At 49.4% G+C, this 24,412-nt stretch overlaps 1 protein-coding gene across 1 annotated transcript; it reads right to left on the bottom strand.

The window, feature by feature from the left end:
- Positions 1 to 19,562: 19,562 nt before the first annotated feature.
- Positions 19,563 to 22,124, bottom strand: CITED4 (Cbp/p300 interacting transactivator with Glu/Asp rich carboxy-terminal domain 4). Its single transcript, XM_048825914.2, has 2 exons — positions 22,023 to 22,124; positions 19,563 to 21,492 (listed from the first exon to the last, which is right to left on the bottom strand). Exon 2 carries the CDS (start codon positions 21,479 to 21,481, stop codon positions 20,879 to 20,881), a length of 603 nt encoding a protein of 200 aa, XP_048681871.1. The 5' UTR covers positions 21,482 to 21,492; positions 22,023 to 22,124; the 3' UTR covers positions 19,563 to 20,878.
- Between the last annotated feature and the right edge of the window lie 2,288 nt (positions 22,125 to 24,412).

Here is a 24,412-nt window from a genome sequence, read left to right as displayed (position 1 = left end):
TTCAATGAAATTAAAAGGTGGGAAATTCAAAAGGAAATACTTATTCCACACTCCATGTAATTAGACTGTGGAACTCATTGCTACAGGAAATAATTGAGGCCAAGAATTTAGTAACATTCACAAAAGGACTGGATATTTACATGCCTAACAAGAATATTCAGAGTTGCTAGAATTAATTAAAACAGTTTTGGTAGGGATGTTAAACTTTGTGCTTCAGGGCTTTAGTTGATCTCATCCCACATCTGCTCCTGCCAGGTTCTTACCTCTTTCTCTGAATCACCTGGTACTGGCCATGGTCACAGATAGGATACTGAGCTAGATGGCTCTTGGTCTGCTCCAGTCTGGCAATTCCTATGCTTCTGCCTTAGGACTCGTCTACATTTATTGGAGGATCGACGCTGCGGCGATTGATTTGGGGGGTCTAGTGAAGACTGGTTAAATCGACTGCCGATCACTCTCCTGTTGACTCCTGTACTCCACCAGATCAAGAAGAGTAAGGGGAGTTGACAGAAGAGCATCTCCAGTTGACGCTGCGTATTGTGGACCATGTGGTAAGTAGATCTAAGCTATGTTGACTTGAGTTATGCTATTAACGTAAGTCAAATTGTGTAGCTTAGATCGACTTTCATGCATATTGTAGACATGGCCTTAGAAATGTGATGGGTAACAACACAGTCTCTTCCCTCTCTGGAGGTGATTGAGAACTTCAGGGCCCTGCATAGAACATTTCCTTCCCTGTAGGTCCTGTGTGCAAGGGGCAGAGAGGTCTGTATAGCTCACTCCGGCCCTTTGGAGGCAGAAAAGACTTTCACGGAGGAGCTTGCACAAGTGTGGCAGATGTGCTATCTTATTTGGCCCTCAACCCTGCAGCGTCTGAGCACCTTACAATCATTTATAGATTTCATCCTCACAACTCCCCAGTGAGGTAGGCAATTATCCTCATTTCACAGGCAGGGAACTAGGTAATAGGGGAGATTAAGGGCTAGATCCACAAAGACTCAGCACTGCAATGCGTAACTCAGGTGCTCTGCTACGTAGTGAAAACCACAGTCCTAAGTTAGGGACCCAGGCTTTCTGTACCATGCATGGGGAGAGTTAAGTGCCTAAGGATGGGATTCATGGAAGCCAGCATACTGAGTGGCGAGCCGCCTAACCTAGCCAATGGGAAATGCTGAGGAGGGGTTGGGACTTAGGTGCATAACTCTGAGCCAGAGGGAGGAGCTAGTCTCCGCTCAGGATCCATAGCCATGAACCCTCTCCTGAAGTTAGGCATCAGAGCCAGATCAGCCCTTTCTCACAAAGAACAAAGTGCTGGTGTCTTTATGTTCTCTAGCCCAGTGGTTAGAGCAGTCACAGGGGATATGGGAGACCCAGGTTGAGCTCCCCAGTCCACCTGATGTCTTCCCCTCCTACGTGAGTGCCATAGCCACTGGGCTATGGGCTATTTTAGGGTGGGCCTTTCTCAGTTTCTCCTTTTGAAGTTATTCCACTTTGGAACTGACTGTGACCGTCGGACATCACAGCTGGGTGCAGGTCTGTGAGGGAGCAGTGGTGGCTGGGCAGGGAGCCCATGCAGAGTGACTCAGTGAGAGATGCTAACTGTGTCTGGCTTGGAATCCTACAAATGCTTATTTGCTTGAATAGGGATTGGGCTGCAGAGGGCAGTGCACGTCTGAAGAGCCCTGACTCTTAATTAGATTGCCCAGGAGCCCAAACAGGTACCGCTGTCACTCACCTTGAACTGTAACTGTTTAAGCCTCTTTACCGAGAGTATTTGCAACCTTTTCCCTTTCCCGCCAGCCCTAGTAAAAACCTTTCCCTTAGCCATGTGTCTGAAAGGGACCCACCAAGGCTAGCACCCACAAGGCCAAGCTGCTGAAGCGCCTACAGAGCTTGCCTCTGAGATGTGATACACTGGGCCTGCCATTACCTGTACAGGGTAATGACCCTGATAATTGGAGCATTGATCAGAACCTGAAATAGCTTGGGCTGGTTCTCTGCCCATTCCACATTCTCAGCATCCATACAAGCAGCCCAGATGGAGGCAGAAGAATGATTTTCAGGTCAGTTGTCCCCAACTCCATTTCCAGCTGTTTTCTGTCTACCAGTGAAATGAAAAGACAGTAACTGGACGGTTCTCCACCTTTGAACCAGGCAAAGGGATTCCCCATTTTCTGAGTGCAGACCTTGGGAACAAGGATAGGGGAGCTATTCTCAGCAACCTCTCTTCAGCCTCAAACAAAACATCTTCAGTTACAGCACTGTTACTCTGGATCTGGATGGATCAAGATTGTGGAGTTTAACCAACAGCCACCAAGTGGCAGCAGCATCCTGTAACAAGTGAAATTGAGTGAATGAGCCTCCCAGAGAGCTTGCACTGAATATTTTGTGAGTGCACTTCCTTCCTTTGTTTATTTGCTTTTGCTAGCTAGTTACAGAACATCACAGGCTGGTTATGAATACATGTATCAGATAAGCATTCGCTGTCAAAATCCCCTGCCTCCTCCACAAATACACTGAACCTATCTTCAAAGCAGGGCTTGATCACCAAATAAAACACAGTGTACAAAACAATCAGAGCTCTGTACAGGTCAGTGCCCTTAATTTGGGGACTACCCACTGCAAAGCAGGCAAAAGACTCCTTTCAGATGTTATGATTGCAAAAAAGGCCATTTCCTGTCTATGCCTGGCCATGGTGATCCAGGGCATGGTGATCTAGGCATTCGTGACCTCCAAGCTTGGTTACTGCATTGCAACCTACCTAGGGGTGAAATCACCAACCTGTGTAAGACTCCGATTGTTCAAACGCTGCTCTGCAGCCACTTAGCAATGCAAGTCACCGAAAGCATGTAACCATGCTGCTCCACTCCTTACATTGTCTGCCCATTGAGCTCTTGAGTCAGATTCAAGGCCTGATGATTGGAAATGGCCCAAGAGAACTAGAAAAGGAGTACTTGTGGCACCTTAGAGACTAACCAATTTATTTGAGCATGAGCTTTCGTGAGCTACAGCTCACTTCATCAGAGCTCACGAAAGCTCATGCTCAAATAAATTGGTTAGTCTCTAAGGTGCCACAAGTACTCCTTTTCTTTTTGCGAATACAGACTAACACGGCTGTTCCTCTGAAACCTGTCAAGAGAACTAGGGGGCCTTCGATCTTTCTGTGACTGTAATTAACCTCAACAAGATGCTTCTCTGGAACAACTGATTTATCTCTCGCAAGGATGAGACCACCATGCCCCAGAGATGGTTCTGGACTAGGTTGCACCCCTCCCTGCCATTGGAACAAAATGTGAAGCACATTCCCCTCTGGCTTCCCTGCAATAAACACTCAGTTAAAAGAATTTCCCTATGGCTGGGGTCTGGGGGACTAGAGAAACAACCAGCCAGTGTGTTTCCTTTAAAATGTTCCAGATGCTCAGAAACTATGGTGTTAGAGAGCTAGATTAATAAATGAGCTTGATTAATGAGGGTTAGAGTGGGTGGCAGAGCAGGTGCCCGTATGATGTTCCTGGTCTAGCTGCTGGATCTTGTGTCAGGATTGCTGACTTCTATTCCCAACTCTGGGTCTGCTGCTCTGCGTGACCTTGAGTAGTCACTTCCCCTCTCTGTGCCTCAGGTTCCCCACCTCGGACTTGGGGATAATCCTACTGCCCGGCCTCTCGGGAGTGTTGCTTACAATTTGTGCAGCACTCTGAGAGGCTTTAAGGACAGGCCGGCCAGGAGTCCTGAGGATCATTGCTCTGACATGGCCTCAGCTCAGCAAAGGCCCTAGCGAGATGACAAACTTGTTCAAACAACCTCTGTAACGCTTCTGAGATCGTGCATAACCTGAGAGGCCAGCAGAGCAGAAAGGAAGGAGCTGATGGAATGTTGTGTTTCAGTGAGTCCCCTTCCCTTGCGGACTCCCACTTAGTTCTCATGAGAAGACGGGCCAGTACTTTCCTGCAGGCCCAAGGGTAGCAGCCTGCGCTTGAGAACGATTAACTGACATTTCCGGATCCTGGCCTATTCCTCCCTGCTCAGAGTGGGACCTATGCCTGCCCCTGGGCACACCCCGTGAAATGGGGGGAAGGACAGTGGTGTTTGCTTGAAGATACTGAAGCAGCTGCAGCGCTTTGCATACTGAAAAGATGAGCAGGGCTTTTTTTCAGCTCTGAAAACTGTTTATTCTTCACCAAGCACTGACACGAGACCGGAAAGTGCCTGTTCCTGAGTCTGGCTATTTATAAACAAGAGCTGCCTGCTGCTGCTGCGCCTTCTCCTGCAGGGGCCAGAGGCACTTGCAGAGTTTTCCTCTCATTGCCTTGAATTCCGCCAAAGACGTTTTGTTTTGAGGGGAAGAAAATGGAGCCTGATTACGATCTGTTCCTGGCATTCAATGAACAGACACATCTGAGTAATTCTTTGGTGTCAGTAAACTCCACTGAATATCTAATTAAGTCTTAACTATTTCAACCTTGCCTTCAGCACTATTCACAACACCAGGGTGCTTGCGGAGGGTTTGCTAGACAGATTGCTCATTTACTGCAATCATTTGCCTTTAATGCATGAAACAGCTGTTGAACGTGTCAGCAAGGCCCATTCCTAGGAGTCAGAAGATTCTGTGGACCAGGGTTAGAGGCTACTGCTGTTTATTCACTGTGGGCTTCTAAAGTGGAGTCTATTAAACAGCCTGCAGGGTCACCACCTGTATACACTCAGATTGCAATGAAATGTGTGACGGATCTGGGTACGTACGTGGGATATGTGTTGGTATGTTTGTGCAGGCGTCTATGTGCATACATATGTCTGTAAGTGACTGTGTTTCTGCAGTTGTGTGTGTGTGTTTGTGTACATGTGCCGGGGCCAGTCGGAATCAGATACCTGGATGCTGTAGGTGCAGCTCACTGCAACGGGGGCTGAAAGTAGAAGCAAGGTAGAATGAGGCACCCTGCCTGTCCCGGTCCCTGTCTCACTGTGAGCACGTTGTCCCAGTGCTCTGATCCCTCCACTGACCCTCAAGCACCTTCCATTGCCAATCCAAAGGCCTGACTCTGAGAAAAAGGCTAAATGCTTGGGAATATATCCTAGAGTAACGACATTCTTCACCCCACAGAAGGCAGAAAGTGAGGAATGTTTGACTTATGTCGCTCCATCACTGAGATGTCAGCTCTGAATTTTGAGGAAAAATCTGAAATTGGAGAAAATCTTCTGGCCAAATCTGAGGACGCTGTTCCGTGAACTGCCTGCACGGCTGTGTATCCTGGAGCGCTTCAGCCTCCCACACTGAACAGTGGGCACCTGCAATCTTACAGTCACCCCTGCTCTTGTGTGGGCGACGGATGCTCCACAGAACCTAGCGCAGAATCCAAGATGTTGGAGCTAGAAAAGCCCTCTTGGGTCCACTCTGCCTCATTGCGACGCCATTGCGAGCGGCTCTGGATCCTACGACGCCGAGGGGCCGAGCGGCTCTGATTCCTGCGACGCCGAGGGGCCGTGCGGCTCTGGTTCCTGCAACGCCGAGGGGCCGAGCGGCTCTGGTTCCTGCGACGCCGAGGGGCCGAGCGGCTCTGGTTCCTGCGACGCCGAGGGGCCGAGCGGCTCTGGTTCCTGCGACGCCGAGGGGCCGAGCGGCTCTGGTTCCTGCGACGCCGAGGGGCCGAGCGGCTCTGATTCCTGCGACGCCGAGGGGCCGTGCGGCTCTGGTTCCTATGTTGTAGTCTCCTAAACTCTGTGTTCTCTTAAACTTTTCCAGGGCTGGCACTTCTTCAACAGCTAATGAGACACAGAGAAGCTGGGGACTACAGGGGGTGTCCTTCTTTCGTTCCCTCTGCCTTTAGCTCGCCTGGGTAGCACGTGATACTGGGAGCTGTAATTAGAACAAAAAATAGGACTTCTACTGTAGCCTTCACAGGGCCTAATGGCCTGACACAGGGCTGGTTCTCTTGGGGATCACGAATGGGATAGCAGCTCTTTACCTCTCTCCCCAGGGGAGTGTAGCTGAAAGTTGTTTCCATTGATGGTGTAATGGGTCAATCATCTCAGGCCAGTGTTTGCTGGATAAGAACATAAGAACAGCCCTACTGGGTCAGGCCAAAGGTCCATTTAGCTCAGTGTCCTGTCGTCCGACAGTGGCCAATGCCAGGTGCCCCAGAGGGAAAGAACAGAACAGGGAATCATCAAGTGATCCATCCCCTGTCGCCCATTCCCAGCTTCTGGCAAACAGAGACTAGGGACACCATCCCTGCCCATCCTGGCTAATAGCCACTGATAGCTGTCCAGATTCCTGCTGGCATCGTCACTGACAATCCCAGCAGAAAGGCCAAGGGCTGGATGGGCCCTGGAGACTGAGTTCTTTCACTCTTAGTCATGGCCCTTCTAGACCAAGTTGGAGGCAGTCTGCAGGGAGGCTGCGGGGCTGCTGCCCATGCAGTGCCTAGGTGGAGTCTGTGCACTTGAGGATGCCAGTCCGTCACTCCTCACCAGTGCTGAACGTCAGGGAGATGGGAGCAACGGGCGTCAGCCTCACTGCAACGGCGAGCCCTTAGCACTGGGTTCCCCTCGCTCCCAAACCCTTAGATTTTGTCCAGCGAATCTGCCACATGGGCACTGGGGCGGGCTCTTACTGTTCTACTGTAGAACACAGCCCTAGGACAAAAGGCATTTGGCCCGTATAGAACATGGGCATTGTGGGTGGCCAGCTTCGTTCAGCCAAGACTGCTGCACCTCCCCCCCCAAATTGGATGGATTTAACTCCATGCTTCTCATTTCCACTTTTTTTCTACTTTAGGCACCTACATTAACATGGTACTGCAGAGCAGAAGTGGCCTGGTTTCATTGTACCGTTGTATAAGGAAGAGCTGAAGGTTCTTGTCAAACAAGAAAAAATGCTTTTTCTCTGCTTCTTTTTCACCTTAGAAATCCTGAGGTTGTTGCATCTGCCCTGCCCTGTCGGTGCTGGAGGTCTCCTGGGAGTACGCAGAGCAGTGGATAAGAAATGTTCTCAGCTCTTCAGTGCTGAATCTTTAAAAAGGAACTTAGTTCCTTCAACTGCTCGTGAGAACTGTCAAGTTAAATGGGGGTGAAAAAGCAAATAAATCCAAGAGTGATGAACAGGGTCCTTGTCCCCATCAGGGGAAGGGTGTTTTTAAAAGTGTTTAGTGAAGTCATTTTAACTAGCAAGTGTTAGAACCTAGTGTGGACAGAGCCCGTTGTATTTTCATGTGTTAGCTGGCCAAGGGGAACCCCGGGGCATTCAAACATGGTACAGTATCTACAATGTGGTAGCTAATGTGTTTTCAAAAACCCACTGGTTTTCCTGGTCTAAATATCTCATGAATGACAATCATGGGCCCTCTCAACTACCAGGTTTTACTCAGTGTCCTGTCCCCCAACTCCCCCATCTCTCAGAAAGTCTTCCTGACAAACCAGTGCAAACAGGACCTGCATTTCTACTGTGGCAAACAAGCAGACTAACTCACTCTGCAAGCAATAAATAAATAAATACACTCCCTTCAAGCCTTATCTATGTATCATACTAAAGGAAACAAGGGCACATGCCCAGCTCCTCCCTCTGCCACCTCTTGCAGAGGTCTCCCTTAAGGGACCTGAACCCCAGCGAGAGACTGCGGAAGACAGCTGGGTCTCAGCCATGGCTCAGTTATCACCTCATCACAGAGTGAACAGGGAGGGTGGGAAGGATGAAGGCCATTTGCTGTTTCCTGCGGCAGCAGGGAATTGATCATGTGGGGCTTGTCCCGCACATCCAAACCAGCCCAGAGGCTCACAGGGTTGTTCTCCAGCAATGCCAGCCTGGGCACTGCAGACTTTTCCTATTTGCCACTCCAGCAGGAGTCTATGGCCACTCCACCAAGACTTCCTGGGCAGCATGGGAGCATTGTACACAGCCAACCCACTCCTCTTCCCCAGGAACAGCCATGCTGCTCTCTCTGCCTGCAACACCAGACAACGCCAAAATTAGGGTTGAATCTTACAGCTGCCTAGCCACATATGCCCCTAAGTGCACAGAATTTGCAGTGTAATGCGTTCATGATACGCTGGTGCAGACTTTGCCCTTCTCTTTCATTGTTCCACATAGATCTCAAAGTACTTCGCAAAGTACCTTTGTTGGTATCACTCGGGAGTGCTGCTTGGCTCTGGAAATGCACCAGAATAACATGGAGGGATTCAGTGTCGCAGTAGCCGTGTCGGTCCCAGGATGTGAGACAAGGTCGGGGAGATCATATCTTTTACTGGACCAACTGCTGTCGGTGAGAGAGACATGCTTTCAAGCCACACAGAGATTCAGTCTTAAATAGAGAGTTGGAGTTAAACCCCTTTCTTCCCTTTCATTGCTTGGGCTGTGACATCTTTTGTATTGCTCTTGCATCTGTGTCAGACAGACAGAGTTTATACATTTCCCCTTCTACTCTGGGCAAGTTGTCTGGATCCTATGGCAGGTGACTCATGAGTCAGCCTATCTGAACTCAGGCAGATATCTCTGCCATCCCATCTCCTGTGAAGTGACGGGGCTCCAGGAGTGAAAAGTGAAGGAAGCATAGAACCCATTCCAGCAAAGAGGAGAGACCCAGTCGGCTAAGTGGGATTGCTGTGATATGGCTGAGAAGCGCAGGTTGGGGAGAGCAGGACAGAAGCTTGTTGGTGAGAGCAGGATAGAAGCTTGTTACTGGGTCTGACAAAAAGAAGACTGAATGAAGTGGAGCAGATGGCTGTTGAGTTTGGGTAACTTTCACCACATCCCTGCAGTTCTGCATGTTCCTGTTTTCAGCTGGTAGGGAAGATATCAGTCTGTGGGTGAAACTCTGCTGTTATAGCACGCTCAACCTGCCCAAACCTGGGGTCTCATCCTGTTCCCACTGAAGTGAATGGGAGTCTTGCCTTTGACTTCATCTGGCCTCTAGGAAATAATGGGAATGTCACACGAGTGCCTGATCTATGAGATTTCCAGCCCAAGTTCTGCAGGTGGTCAGAGATGTGATTGGACTCAGGCTATGCAGATCATTCACTGCTGAATTGTTGGAGGTTCCGTGTCTCTTGGTTTTACCCTCCTGGGGCTGTTTCCTACTTGACTATGTAGAAATTTTCTGCCACATTTATAAACATGATCTCTGGGAATTCATTACACCACACAGCTGGGCCAAATGCTTTTTGAGGCTATTATCCAAGCAAAAAGAGTTTCTGGAAACTCAAAAAAAGGACTCATCATTGCACTTGGCCCCCTGAAGCTGCTGGTGATGGGCCGAGGACACGGCCTTCAGAGCAGCAGCCAGCTCTGTTCTCCAGTGCACTGGGGAAATCCCAGCTGAATTCTCTGGGCTGTGGTAACCTAGCACAGGATTTGGCCCAAGATGTTGAAACATTTCTCAACTTGATTTAACAACCTGCAACTAACTGTCCTTTGAATTTACCGTTGAAACAGGAAGAGCTGAACTTGGTCCATCCCTTGATATAGCCACTGTGAGGCAACCCAGCAGTGGGCTACAACCAACCAATGAATTTCACAAACCACATCTTCCTCTCTATTGTAACGCATCATAAACAAACACCAGCACTGAACTTGTGAGACCCTGAAGAAGGATCTGTCAGTGCAAGACGCATCCCAGAAACACTGCTGGAAGGGAAGCCCTGCAGTAATGAATATGGGGTTCTAATTACCAGTGTCTCATTGTGTAGTCTGTGTGTGGAATCCCCCCAAAAGAGAGGTCTTGGCAAGAACACAAATTAATAATTAGCAATGAAACATGAGCTTCCATCTTAACACCTTGGGGATGCAGAGTAGGGCTTCGACAACACAACTGGGGCTTAGATGCATGTAACAGCAGGTCCTAGAAGGTAACATCTATTCATGGCTCATGCACTGTGCTCCAGGATTTCATTTGAGTCAGCCAGATTGCTTAAAAATAGAATTTACCTTTACAAGTACTTGGCCTCTCTCCTTCAGTCAAATAGCAGCCACATTCCCTGAGTCCCACTCAATTGAAGTTGGGGTAGGGCACATGGAAGCCGGTGGGAACAGTGATCTGTGGGACTGGGTATCATCAGAGTGGGCTTCTCCTGGGAATTACCCGCCCAGTGGCAGCTCCCACTGAGAGAGACCCCACCCCACTTCCCAGCTGTGGGGGTGTGAAGTGGGGGTGGGGACTGTGAACATTCATTGTAGGTTTCTCTTCCTGATTCTCGCTGCCCTTTCCTGCGTTCCCACCTCCTGCTGAGTCTTTGGCGCCATTATCCAAGGAAAGGATGGAGAGAAATAAAACATTGAAACAGAATGCAAGTGACCGGAGCGTTCAGAGTCTGGCCTGTGTGTGATCAGCACTGAGCCCAAAGGGACGAACCCACAACACATGCATGCAGGGCTGGAGTGTGACTTTCACCCCATCAGCCACAGTCACCCTCCGCATTAGCACTAACTAGAGGCCATCTTAGGAATAGAGGTCCCTGCTCCACCCATGTCATCCTGGGCAGGTAGGGGGCTGCATTCCTCTGGAAATTACATGGCTATGTTAGAGTCACATTTCCTGGGATTAGAGAAATGCTGTTCTCGAGGGCCAGCACAAACGTTCATCAGCTCCGACTGTCCTGACCAGGTGCATCCTTTTGCTCAGACCCAGCTCCTGTATCTGTGGGTGCTGCATTCTGCTCCCCTGGCATAGCCGCATTGATTCCTGGTTTACACCAGCATGAGAGGAGTCTCGGCCTTTGTGTCATAAATCAAGAGGAAATATGAACCAGGTAAACTCCTTCTCTGTGTGTGTTTCCAGCAGGGAGCTGCTGACTCATGCTGGGCACTGCTGGTGGGAGATGGAGCGTTAGCTTCCAGCCTTCACTTCAGATCATTTAAGCAGGCAGCACATCATTACTAGGGAAGGAAATGGAACAGGTTACTTCTTTACACCCTGTGTATAAAAACTATTTGGGTTTGACCAAATACAGTGAATCTGCCTCCCATGTGGGGCCCAAGGATACTGCCCCTGCCTGCCGGGCTGAGACCGCTGACCCAGGTAGAACTACTGAGCCCTTACCACATCTCCCCGGCCCTGTAACTTTGGGTCATGAATCAGACTCAGCTGTCGAGTGGCTGCCCAAGTCCAGACCAATTTTCCATTATCCTTGTTCTCTGCATAGCCCGTCCAAGCGCTATTGCGGTTGAAATCACCAGCGAAGATGCATGATACACTTTGTCATTGTATGGGCTGGTCAACAAAATTGAAAAGTATTTCTGGCGGTTGTAGATAGGCATTATGGAGATCTTGTTGAGCTCAACAATGAGAAGCTCAATATTATTCTCTTCCATTTTATAGGTGGATGCAGTCCTGATGCCTGGCTTAACAAATACAGCGCTGCCATATTGGCTGTGTGGTCTCTCAACTGCCACCAGAATTCCTGGGATCCTAGATTGTTTGTCCTGTAATTCTCAGTCAGTGTACTGTAGGCTGAGAACATGGCACTGGTGTTTTGCACAAACATTTCCTGTTTTGGAACTGATAGTCCTTCAGCATTTATGGAGAGAATACTCAGCGCTGGTCCCAAGCAGGACCCTTAGTGTCCAGACTTGGACACAAGTTCTTGTCTTTATTGTCTTCCTTTGTTTTGTAGGTTCACAGTAATAGGAAGAGGGAAAGCAGCAGTACAAAGTGTTTAGCAGGATTCACAATCTTTAAGGCTGACAGGGACAGCCAAGTGAAAGCTCCTGCTATGGCCCCTTGCCAAGGTACTAATGGTAATAAAAAACCACCACTTCATGAAGCTAATACAGACCGTATTGGAGAATAAAAGATTCTTTGTGAACTTTTGTGGCAAATGGAGCTGACAGCGATGACAGAAAAATGATCTCCCACAAGGTACTGTCTTAGCACCTACTTTATTTAACAGCTACACAAATAAACAGCCAAGCTGCTCTGGCACAGGATGTTTTATCTACGCAGATGATCTGTGTGTCACCACACAGCACAAGAAGTTTGGCACATTAGAAAGTACTCTGGTGAATGAACGTAACGCCCCAAAGAAGTACTATGCTGCCAACGAACTGCATGAACACCCAGCGAAGATGCAAGTCAGTGCATTCTACGTCAAAACTGAGACGCCAAACACGAACTCGACATCAGCTGGCTTGGGATGAAATTTACTCATTCTATAAATCCTGTATACCTTGGTGTTACTCTTGACTCCTTTAGATCCTGCCATAAACATACAGCTAAGGGTAGCATAAAACCCCTCCTTTACCTGTAAGGGGTTAAGAAGCTCAAATAACCTGGTTGGCACCTGACCAAAAGGACCAATAAGGGAAGAAGATCCTTTCAAATCTGTGGGGGGGACATTTTTGTTTGTGCTCTCTTTATTGTTCTCTCCGGGACAGAGAGAGACTAGGGCAGGAAAAAAACATCTCCTAAAACTATACCTGAAATAAGCATCTAAGATTACAAATTGTAAGTAATAGCAAGGAAATGCATTAGATTATCTTTTGTTTTAGCTTGTGAATTTTCCCTTTGCTAAGAGGGAGGTTTATTCCTGTTTTTTGTAACTTTAAAGTTTTTGCCTAGAGGGGAATCCTCTGTGTTTTAAATCTTATTACTCTGTAAAATTACCTTCCATCCTGATTTTACAGAGGTGCTTCTTTTACTTTTTTCTTTATAATAAAGTTCTGTTTTTTAAGACCCTGATTGGTTTTTAGGATACTAAAAACCCAAGGGTCTGGTCTGTGCTCACCTTGTTTACCTATTTGGTTGGTATATTATTCTCAAGCCTCCCCAGGAAAGGGGGTGAAGGAGCTTGAGGGGATATTTTGGGGAAACAGGAATGCCAAGTGGTCCTTTTCCTGAATCTTTGTCTAACTCACTTGGTGGTGGCAGCAATACCATCCAAGGACAAGGAAGAATTTGTGCCTTGAGGAAGTTTTGAACCTAACCTGGTAGAAATAAGCTTAGGGGGTCTTTCATGCAGGTCCCCACATGTGTACCCTAGAGTTCAGAGTGGGGAGGGAACCCTGACAGATCCACATTGAGAAAACTAAAGCCAAGGTTAGCATATGAAACAACATTCTCAGCAAGCTGGTTACATCAAAATGCTGTGCAGACCCATCCACTCTCCGATCAACAACATTGGCACTTTGCTACTCCTCTGCTGAATACTCCTATGTAGTGTGGGCATGATCCCCTCATTCAAAGAAGTTAGACCCTGTTCTTAACACCGCCTGCTACTATATTAAAGGATGCTTTAAGCCTACCCACGTCAACTGCCTCTACATCCTTGCAGGCAATGCTCCTTTTGATATACGCTGGGAAGTTGCAATAGAGTCGAGCACACAAGGCGATGCACAGATCCAAGGCATCAACTATATGTTATAACGCTGAAGCTGAGCTGACTGAAGTCACAGCAAAGGTTTCTTGCCATCATTAAGCCCCTAACATTGACACCCAAACAGAACAGGGTTCAGTGATGGCATATAAGAGTGCAGAACAACCCTGTAGCCTGCATGCTCTAGCTCTGACTAGTCGAGCACCTACCACTTGGTGCACATCAGCCCTGGACTATATGGCATAGCCTTAATTGACTCCACACTGGAGTTGGCCAGTCTAGGGCCAAGATGACCAAATGGGGTTACCTCACTGGCCCCAATACCTGTGACTGCACCAGAGAGCCTCACAATATGAAGCAGCTCCTGTGATGCCAGCTGCTTGAGCGTGAATGTTCTTCCAGTGATCTGGCAGAGTGCAATGATCAGGCAGTTGCACGTGCACCAATGTGATGGGTAGCAGTATGAGGACACACAACAAGAAGAAGCAATGAGAGAGCAGAGATAGGAATAGAGCTCAGGAGTCCCTACTCCTCATGCCTTGCTCTAACAGTAGACAATGGATGCTTTCTGTGTAAGCACAATGGTGGCATTGCCAAAGCTTGGAGTCTGTGAGGTAGAGAACATCGATCCTTTTGGATCTGGAACCAGGAGAAGGCGCTTACAGAATTTCATGGCATCTTCATAAAGTATCTCAAGAATATGGAAGTATATGGAAACAAACTTTCATTACCATCCAACCTAGCTCTTTGCATCAAGCAGTCTCTTACATCGCTGCTTGCATCCATGTGATGGCTACAGCGGGAGATTTGAAATCAGGACTCCTGGACTCTGTAACTGACTTAGTGACTACCTCAGGCTATGACCTTGGGAAAGTCACTGAACATAAGGTGCTTTGAGATCCTGAGATAAAAGGTGCAAGAGAAGAGGAAGGGATATAAACTTCTCCAATCTTTGCACATGGCTTTTCACTGCTTTGGAGCTAAGGAGTTGGCAGTTCTGGGGACATAAATACAGTGATGCTTCCCTGCTAGTGCAGAGAGAGCTGGGAATTTTACACTACATGAAATACAGACCAATGCAGCAGGTTGCTGGCCTGCAACTTAGCTGAGGCACAGTTTGCCTTTATCTGCTTTCTGACTACTTAGTCTTTTCCCTTGATAAAGTGAGGAGAAAATGCTGCCAACAGGGACTCCTGTTCTATTTGCTTTCATGTGTAACAGGAAATATTAAAGCTCCTTTCACTGGCACGGGGAGCTTGGCAACTGATGCAGTCACAGGCCTGTCTCTTCTGACTTTGTTTGAATAATCTTCAAACATAGTAAGTAAATAAATAGGAGGCTGCAGGGCCTGCCCCGTTGGTGAAAGGTGGTAGGAGGACACTGGGCTCACCTCCTCAGTCCAAGGTGGGAGGAGGTGTGACGTTCTGGACCTTGGGGAAACACCCAGCACCCCCATGTTCATCCTTATAATATGATTGTGTGGTATCCAATGCAAAGTTGTCATGTGGGGTGTCTTTGGAAGGCTCATGATGCACTGAGCATTGTTGTTACAGTAATGTTATAGGTTGTAATTTCATGTATTTAGTTATGAGGCTGAGAATGTGTCCTCATGGCTTAAAGCAAAGCCAGGCAAAAACTCTCCAGGAGCAGAGGCAGGTCATACCTGACTCTGAAGGGTGGAGGGTGCAAAGCCAACAGGGAAGAAAGAACATAGTAAAAGGGAGAGATATTTGCCATGCTCTTCCTCTCTCTTCTATCTCCACCAACGGACATCACCACCAAGTGACTGAAGCACTGATCAAAGGGGAGAGCCTGGCTGAAGGGCAACCAACCAGACTGTGGTGAGAAGCATCTAAGTTTGTAGGGCACTGAAAGTGTTAAGATCAGCGTAGAATGCGTTTTGCTTTTATTTCATTTGACCAAAGCCGACTTATTGTGCTTTGACTTATAATCACTTAAAATCTCTTTGTAGTTAATAAATGTTTGATTTTTCTACCTGAAGCAGTGTGTTTGGTTTGAAGCATGTCAGACACTCCGCTTGGGATAACAAGCCTGGTACATATCAATTTCTTTGTTAAATTGGCGAACTCATATAAGCTTGCAATGTCCAGCTGGCATAACTGGACACTGCAAGACAGAGGTTCCTAGGGTTGTGTCTGGAACTGGAGATATTGTCTAGTGTCATTCGGTTGCACAATCCAAGGAGCAGCTTACATACCAGAGGCTGTGCGTGAGCAGCCCAGGAGTGGGGGTTCTCACAGCAGAGCAGGGTAAGGCTGGCTCCCAGAGTCAAGGATTAGAGTGACCTTCCCTGATGGCCATGGCAAGGGAAAGCAGCAACCACCATGCGTTTTCCCTTTAAAACCTAGTTTTTGGGACTTCGTTTTCACAGGCATTGGGAGATAGGGCTGCAGGTGGGTTGAGAGCCTGGGTGAGTGCGGTAGAGGAGAGCACCACGGTGGGTAGTAGCCTGCAGTTGTGATTTCTATCTTCCTCCCTACATAGGGCTGTGCTTTGAAAAGTGAGCGGTGAGGTAGGGAAAGCCTTATCTGCAAAGCAAGTCCACAGCAACTACAGCTCAAGAGACATCTGTGCTAGATGCATGACATGGCTCTGTGCTAGGCATGCCTCCCAAGCACCTGGACCAGAAGTTAGAGCCTGAAGTTCTCCCCTGGGGGAGGATAGCTTTGTGACAGTGTAAAGGGCCGTAAAGAGGGCTCCTGTAAGAAGCTGTAGTCACTTCCTGGCCCTCTGGGTCTAAACCCTGTGATGGTGGCACAGCGAAAGAGAGATGGGTCTGTGTACGTCGCTTTTGGGACAAGGGGTAACATTCTCAAAACTGATTTAGGAGTCTGAATCAAATTTTCAAAAGTGACTGACATCTAGAAGCCTAAATCCCACTGACTTTCCATGAGACATGGGCTCTTACGGCACCTAGGCGCTTTTGGGAATATTATGCTGTGCCCATCTCCAGCTTCCAGGTGTGGGCTAGCAAGCGCCGGTGAGCACATAGGGAAGGGGAGCTATTGTGCACCTCCAAACTATAGGCAATGAAACCTAGGGAGCCATTGTGTCTCCAGCCTTCCTGGCACATTCACACTGTCTGTTTGCCAAGGCAGATCCTGAGGACTAGTTTTTAGGAGGAAAACATCTAAAGATACTTAGCGAGTGGCCAAGTAGGGTCTAGTGCAGCTGGGGAGACCCATGTTGTTACCGCTACTCTATCATGGCCCAGCAGACATACACCCAGACACCGCTTCACCTAGCGACCGTGGTGACTAGAGAGTACGTTCCCCTGGCAGCAGTGCTTTGAAGTTGTTCCAGCGCTCCCTAGATATGGAAATCAAGGACCAGAGATACCTCACAGGGGAGACGCTTTGCATTAGAACCTGTCCAGAGGAGATTTTTCAAGCAAACAAAACCAACATATTCTTAGAATTTGCTCTTGTCCCAAATCAGGTCTGAGTCTCCATTGCTGAAGCCAAAGCAAGAACTCCACTTCACTGAGATATGCCTTTGTCATCAAAGCCACCAAGCCAATTTGAGATGATGTGGGCACTGTTTGGACAGAGGAAATTCTGCAAGTGAACAAATTCTTGAGCAGAGACCGCTTCCTAGGGTGAATTGGCCCCAGCAGACTGCAATGCCCACACAGGGCCTCCTTCCCCCATCTTAATTTACGCTACCATTCCTCTTCGCAGAAAGAAAATCTGTCCGTTTCCAGGCCTGTATTATTCCCCTTCATCTGATGCTTTGCAGAGCCCCAGGCATTAGGAACTCTGGGGATCCCGGCCTTGAGATGTTTTCAAGATCAGGGTCATCCCATGGAGAGTTTTCAAGCCCCAAATAGACTACAGCATGTGGGAAGAAGCATGCATGTTGGTCTTCATTTTCCATTAGCTGGGAAGGTCTGTGCCATCTGGCATCAAGGGGGCACCAAGCACAGTTTAGGTCATGAGACTTTTGGCACATAAGCCATTAGGCAGAAAGCACTTAAAGAAAATATTTTGTGAGCTGCATAGCGTTGGGTCTTTCCTCCTCTGCTATCACTCCCCCTGCTCCTGCCAGGGCGAGGTGCTGAGGCTGCATGTTAGGGGCACCAGCTACTGAAAGTCAATATAGAGAAGAGGCCTCTAAATTATTTTCCTGTGGTAAGAAGAATGGGAGCCTGGGGCTAAGGGCTGCAGCCTTGCATTGCAGGCGTTTCTATGGAGCTGGTGAGATCTGCAGGAGTCTGGGTTAAAGAAACACAAATGCATAAAGAGGACCATCCCAAAGAACTTCACAAACTCCAAGATGAACATTAAAAAGAGAGACCAAAAGTGTTACCTTTACAGTAACTCAGCCAGCCATTGTGGGCTCCATATAGGAACTGCTGGGTGAGGTTCTCTGGGTTGGACTATACTATGTAGGTCGTCAGACTGGTCCCTTCTGGCCCTTAAATTTAAGGCATTAAAAGCTTGTGAATATACCCTTCAGCTGTAGATGTTCACCGTGAGATTTAGACTTGTGTGAAAATTGTTTCTGAAACAATCTTAACTTCAGCTACTAGGACTTGCTCCCAAGAGCTAGAACTCATTTTAATGGCTGATTTATGCGATATCAGCAGTAACACCAGCTGTCTTGAATCAAACCAAAACCAGTACCTGTCACAGTACATTGCATATCCCTCTAATGCATATTCATGTTTTATCAAATGAAGCCCTTCTATTACAGCGGTATCCAGTATTGATACATAACCAGGCCCTCACTTCCCCCAGACACGTACCATGAGATGGCATGCTGTAACTGCATTATCAATCAACCTCATACATCAAGGTCACTCTGCTGGACCTACAAAAGAGCCCTAGTATTCCCCCACAGGTAGCAGAGGGGGAGGGAGTTGGGTTGTTTTTGGAATATTTAGTGAGTGTCCATGGGGAGAAGAGAATGTATGAATAGTAAATAAAGACAATGCTTTGGTTTGTAACTAGCATTCATGGCATTTATTATCTCACCAGCCCCTGTGCTTCTTCTAGGGGAAGATCTGCTCTGTGTCTGGGAAACTGCCACTTTCATTTATTTGTTAACTTCTTACTACCTGGGGAGTCTCATGCTGAGGAGTCCCCCAAGTGTGACTGTCACAGACTAGGGAGCAGTTATTCACCTCCAGTCTCTCTACCCAAGGGCAGCAATGAATGCTCCTGAAGCCCAGGGTTTTGCAGGATGTGTAGAGAGCTTTATTCCTCCCTAGGCAGCACATTAAGTGCATGTCAGTTCAGTCAATAGTCATCTCTCCTGCTCTGATTAGACAGAATGGCAGAGGTTTCAGTCAGCAACTGCACCAAAGTGCTTCATTTTGGTCATCTGCTTTTCCAGAGGCTCTGTACCATGCAGACACCTTCAGTCCAGGCACCTACAACTCATAAGGGCTTTCCCATCAACATTCAGCACAAGCCTGGAAGGAGAAAATTTCTTTTCTATCACTGAGCATTCTGGGAAAAATTGATAAATCACTACACGATTTAGTGTATGAAGTGGCAGGCCAGGAGGGGGGAGTGGGTTACAGAATGAAGCACTGTCAGACCAGCACAGGGGTGGGGGAAATCTGTAACAGCAGGATAGCTTCACAAGGCTTCTGGAAATTGAGGCACTTCTAAAGTGCTCAGCAGCCACAGCTCCTAGCCAGGAGGGAGGAGGGGATGTGGATTCTTCTTTGTTCTCAACAGGAGATGCTAGGTGGTGAATCCTGGAAGTCTAGCCCAGGGAGGGCAAGCAATTACAGAAGAGCCCAACCAATGTGTAAGAACAAGGCACCAGCAACTCATCCCAGACCCTTCCAGCTTGTCTGCATTAGGGTAATTTGCCCTTGTGAGTAATCCACCTTTTAGGAAAAAAAAAACCAGAGCAGTGTCTAGTAGCAGGGATTGCAGCTTAATGCTGTTAGAGGGGGTGCAGACCCCCCACTTTAGATTAAGCTTTAAGGGCTCAGATATAGTCCTGGGAATTTAGGCCATGGGCAGCCCTGTCATTGTAATATTGACATGTCTAGACATGACTCTGAGGGACCCACTCCAAAGCCCAGACATCAATATGCATCTCTCCTTGTACACAGCTGTTGGACTAGGGTTGCCAACCCTTCACGATTAAGTTCTGGAGACTCCAGGACTTAAAGATTAATCTTAATTGAAGATTGTGTCATCTGATGAAACCTCCAAGAATACGTCCAACCAAAATTGGCAACCCCTAGCTCTGGCACATCTGATTAAACAAGCCACCAAGCAAGCTTGTCACTTAAGAGTTTTAGCTTTTATTTGAAAATGCATTGTACATTCTCACTTCATCGATCAACAATGATGTGCTGCTCTGTGCTCTCAGCAGCAGGGGGCAGTAGCAACTAAAAGTTGACAATGAGCTTTCCACTTTCCACAGCGCTTGGAAACAAGAGACAGAAGAGGAAACAAAAACCCACTAGCTTTTACATTTAACCTTTTCTGAGCAACGTAATTAAGAGTCAAGTCATCCTTTAATCACATGGGGTGGAAGGGAAGGGAGCTGGTTTACAAGGTCCTACATATTGATCACAAAATTATGCTGCTGAAATAACCTTGTGCATGGCTGTTTGGAAGAAACATGTAGCTGTTCCAGTCCTTTTTAAAAAGCCAGCGTCTTAAAACTGCAGTAAGCCCTTTCGTCATTCCCAACAGTCTCAAAGCCAAATAACGAAGGGAGCCCTTTCTAATAAATAATGATTAGAAAGAATAAATAAGATTAGGCCAAGAATATACAATTACATGGATTTTATTTGGTTTCAGAGGCAGAGAAAGTGGAGCTTGACTGCAGCTTTAAGCCTTACATCTGAATTAGCCTGAACACTTAGTAGTTTTACAGTTGATTGGCTGTACAAGTTAAAAGATCCAAATTCTACAGAGGTTTAGGCACACTTGTATACATCACCCACCCCAGAGACACATTTTGTGCAGCTAAGACAATAGGATAGTAATAACCTGATGGAGGGGGGAAGTGATCCCTTTTCAAGTCAAAGTAGAAAAGTAAGATTCAAGACCTGTTAAACATCGTAGTATTGTGGGGAAGGAAGGGATGTGATTTTAAGACAAAAAGCCAGCAACACCACAAAACCCAAACCCAAGCCCCTCTTTGCAAGGTGAGATACTGGAGGTTCAGACACACAAGCCATTAGAGGATTTTATCACAAATAAAGTTTGTGAACTTCACTGGCAACACCAAACCCTAGAACAAGCCCACGAGTGGCAGCAGCACCGCGCTGTCCTTCTACCCTGGCACTTGGAAGCCTCGACATGGAAATTCACAAGCGTCACTTTAAGCAGTCCTTATTTCTGCTGAAGACAAAACTTGTTCATACCACTTAGGATGATCCTACAGCGAGATTTCATCTTCACTCTGTCTGGGTCACCAGAACCGTCCTCCCCTCCCATTCCCAAAACAAGAAAAATAACTCCCACATGGAAAAGAGAAAGCAATCAAGTGCAAGCCATCAGCATCCAATGATTGTTTTTTTGGGAGGTGGTGGGAAAGAGGGGGAATCAAACCACCAAAAGGGAAAGTCTGACCCCCAGGCACCTCAGCAGCTGATGGCACTGGGCTGCTGTTTGCTGACAAAGTCTGCGATGAAGTCAAATTCATTCTGTCCCAAGAAGAGCTCGGGCAGCTCCTGAATCCGGTCCAAACCCAGTTCCTGGACCAGAGACGTCAAGACCTCCTCATCTATGAGATCGGTGTCCATAACATTCAAGGTCAGAGCGGGCGAGGGCATGTGCTGCATGCCAGGGTGCTGGCCGGGCACCACTCTGTACTGCGGCACCCCTGCTGCCATGGGGCCGCTGCTCACGCCCACCAGAGGGTGCCCTTGGTACTGGGTGTTGAGTTTCTGGAGGTGCATGCTGGCCATGAGCTGCTGAGCGCCCACGGGCCCCACGTAGGGCTGCGGCGCGCCCGGGCTGCCGAACATCATGGCGCTGGGGAGCGGGGGGTGGGCCACCTGCCCGCCGACGCTGGGTCTGGGCCGCAGGCTCCCATCCAGGCCGGCCCCTCCGTAGGGCAGCATCTGGCCGGCTGCCGGCAGAGTCCTGAGCCCGTGCGGGGGGGGGCCCTGCAGGCCGCCCAGGCGGTAGCTCTGGAGCCCACTCACGCCGTGGCTCATCGGCAGCATCCTGGGGTCGGCCATGGCGCGGGTCCCTGCAAGGCAAGGGGGCGGTGAGGCGCTGCTCGGGGACCGGCCCCTTCTCCCGCGGGGCGCCCCGGAGCCCCCCCCGGGACCGGGACCGGCCCCCGCCCGCCCCGGCGCCCCCCCGGGGACCGGGACCCCCCACCCCTTCTCCCGCGGAGCGCCCCGGAGCCCCCCCCCGGGACCAGCCCCCGCCCGCCCCGGAGCCCCCCCCGGGACCGGGACCCCGCACCCCTTCTCCCGCGGGGCGCCGCGGAGCCCCCCCCCGGGACCGGCCCCCGCCCGCCCCGGAGCCCCCCCCCGGGACCGGGATCCCCCACCCCTTCTCCCGCGGGGCGCCCAGGAGCCCGCCCAGGAGCCCCCCCCGGGACCGGGACCGGCCCGGCGCCCCCCCCGGGACCGGCCCCCGCCCGCCCGCCCAGGAGCCCCCGCCCGGGACCGGGACCCCCCACCCCTTCTCCCGCGGGGCGCCCAGGAGCCCCCCCCGGGCTGCCGGGGAACCCGGGTCCCGGGCAGAAGGTCCGCCGCCCCGGCCACGTACCCGAGCCCAGGGGCGCAGACTCCCCGGCCGGCAGCGGCAGCGACACCCGCCCGCGGCTCCTCGCGATCGCCGTCCCCAGCGCCCGGCCTGCCGCGGCAGCCTTATATCCGCCGCGGGGGGGGGCGTGGCCCGGAGCCCCGCCTCGCTCCTGCCATTGGTGCGCAGCTGCCGCGTCAGGTGGGCCCGCGGCCCCGCCCCTGCCGTGTGTGGGCGCGGGGCGGGGCGGGGCGGAGCGCAGGGGGCGGAGTTCGCCGGGGCCACGCCCCGCCCGCGCGGGGGCGTGTCCCGCTGGCCCGGCTGAGGCGCTGCGCCGGCCGAGGGCCCCGCTGCCGAGCCCGGCCGCCCCGGGGGGCTGCTGAGGCCGCCGCCGGCTCCGCGAGGCCCCGCTCCCCGGTAGGGCTCGGGCCGCGCTGGCTCCTGCCCCGAGGCGGGGCGGCCCGGAGTCGGCAGTGGACGGAGCCGGCCCCGGGAAGCCTGGCCGCCTTCCCGCCCTCCCGCCCTCCCGCGGCCAGCACGCGCCCGGCGCGCCAGGGCAGCCCGGCCGGAGCCGCGAAGTCATTCAAGGGTCCCGGGAATTAGGCCCCTAAGTACCGCTGCGGCCCTGGCCTGGCTGCATCCCATGCAGTGCGCTGTAGCTCAGGGGAGCTTCTGCTCACGTCGGTGGGGCCGTCTCCCAGGTGCCACGAGTCCTCCTGTCCTTTTTGCAGAGACAGACTAACAGGGCTGCTCCTCTGAAACCTGTCATGCTGCACGTTTAGGCTCTGGAAAAGCAGGAGATGGCGAAGTTAAGCTTAACTGCCCCAATTTAACTCTCCCCCTCGTTTGCACAATACAGTCTTTAACCACACAGTTACATGCTGTTAGTACAATATTAACAGACCGATTTTTCTACAGGCTTCTAAGGTGCTTCTTGGATATGCAGAGGTTACACTGTACATCTTGTGTATTAATGAACCGAAGGAGAAAATGCTAGACAAGTGTATCAAAAGTTGTTTGTTATTTACCTGTGTTGTTTGAAAAACTAAACATCGGAAAAGGCTGTGTCACAAAGGGCAGCTGAGCATGTGCTGGCAACCTTAACTCTGGTATTCTTGACTTACAAATGCTTAACCATGCGCTCGCTCTCTCTTACTGTGTTATTTTTTATTGAATATCCAATTATTGTGCTTTCTAACAACAGTTCAGATCAGATAAGGCACATGAGCCAGCAGCCCAAGACTTAAGCATCTGGGGTTGTTTATTTCTTGTGAAAAGCCAATAACTTTTACACCTTCCTCCAACTTGTGCAACAGAGCCCAAGGTTATTGACCTTTGGGACATGTTGCAAAGACTTCTTTGTTTAAACGGGCTTTTGCCTTACCAGGTGTTTGGGATGGGTTTCTGGTGGTGTTTGGAGGTGTGTGATTGTCAGTCCTCTAATTGACAATGAGTCCGTTGTTTAGTTTAATTATATAATTGTTTTTTTACCTTAGAGATTTTGACAAGTGCATTTTATAAATTCAATAAATACTCATACCTACACACATACATATATACATACATCTCTGCACAAACACCCACATACATCCACACACCCTAGGGATCAGCCTAGAGTAAAGAACAAAGGTTTGTAGCCTAGTATAAATGTGGGGAGTGTCGAAGCTTGCCTTTATAAACCTGTTAAGTATGAGCTAATTGGCAATCAGTTTTTAAGGTAAAAAAAATTTAGTGTTTATACCACCCCAGCCGTGCACAGTGCACACACCCACACACACCCACCATGGCCCTGATCCTGTAACTGGCTCCATGTGGGCAGACCCCTGTGTCCGTACAGAATGGGTCTCCGTGCAGAAGCAGGAGTTTGCATATGTGATAAGCTGTAACATTGAGGCTTATGTATGTATTCATGGTCCAAAAATATGGTTAATGCAGAGTTCAGGTTGACCGTCAGTCTTGTGCCCTTCCAGAATGCCCAGTAACACCTATGCTTAAACCTCTGAAAGCTAGGAACTGCAGAGTTATAAAAAGAAAAGGAGGACTTGTGGCACCTTAGAGACTAACCAATTTATTTGTGGCACCTTAGAGACTAACTCAATTTATTTGAGTACTCCTTTTCTTTTTGCGAATACAGACTAACACGGCTGTTACTCTGAAGAGTTATAGTCTTCCACACCATACCTTCACGTAAGCTTAATTCTACCCCTTTACAAAAGGCCTAAGAGTTTCTCCCCACACTACTCCTGTGAACTTTCACCACTGTCCTCCACTTGCTCTGGAAGGATACAGTCCTCTGAGAGGAATGTGTTGGGGGATGGCTCAAAAGAGGCGGAGTTAAGGTTATGTGTGGGAGGTTATGTGGGAGAGACATTACCATATTTCTGGTTTCAGAGTAGCAGCCGTGTTAGTCTGTA

Source organism: Caretta caretta, chromosome 19 (genome assembly GCF_965140235.1).
Source record: "Caretta caretta isolate rCarCar2 chromosome 19, rCarCar1.hap1, whole genome shotgun sequence".
NCBI lineage: Eukaryota > Metazoa > Chordata > Testudines > Cheloniidae > Caretta > Caretta caretta.
The sequence above is the reverse complement of the archived record's forward strand: the minus strand, read 5'-3'. Positions and strand labels throughout refer to the sequence as shown.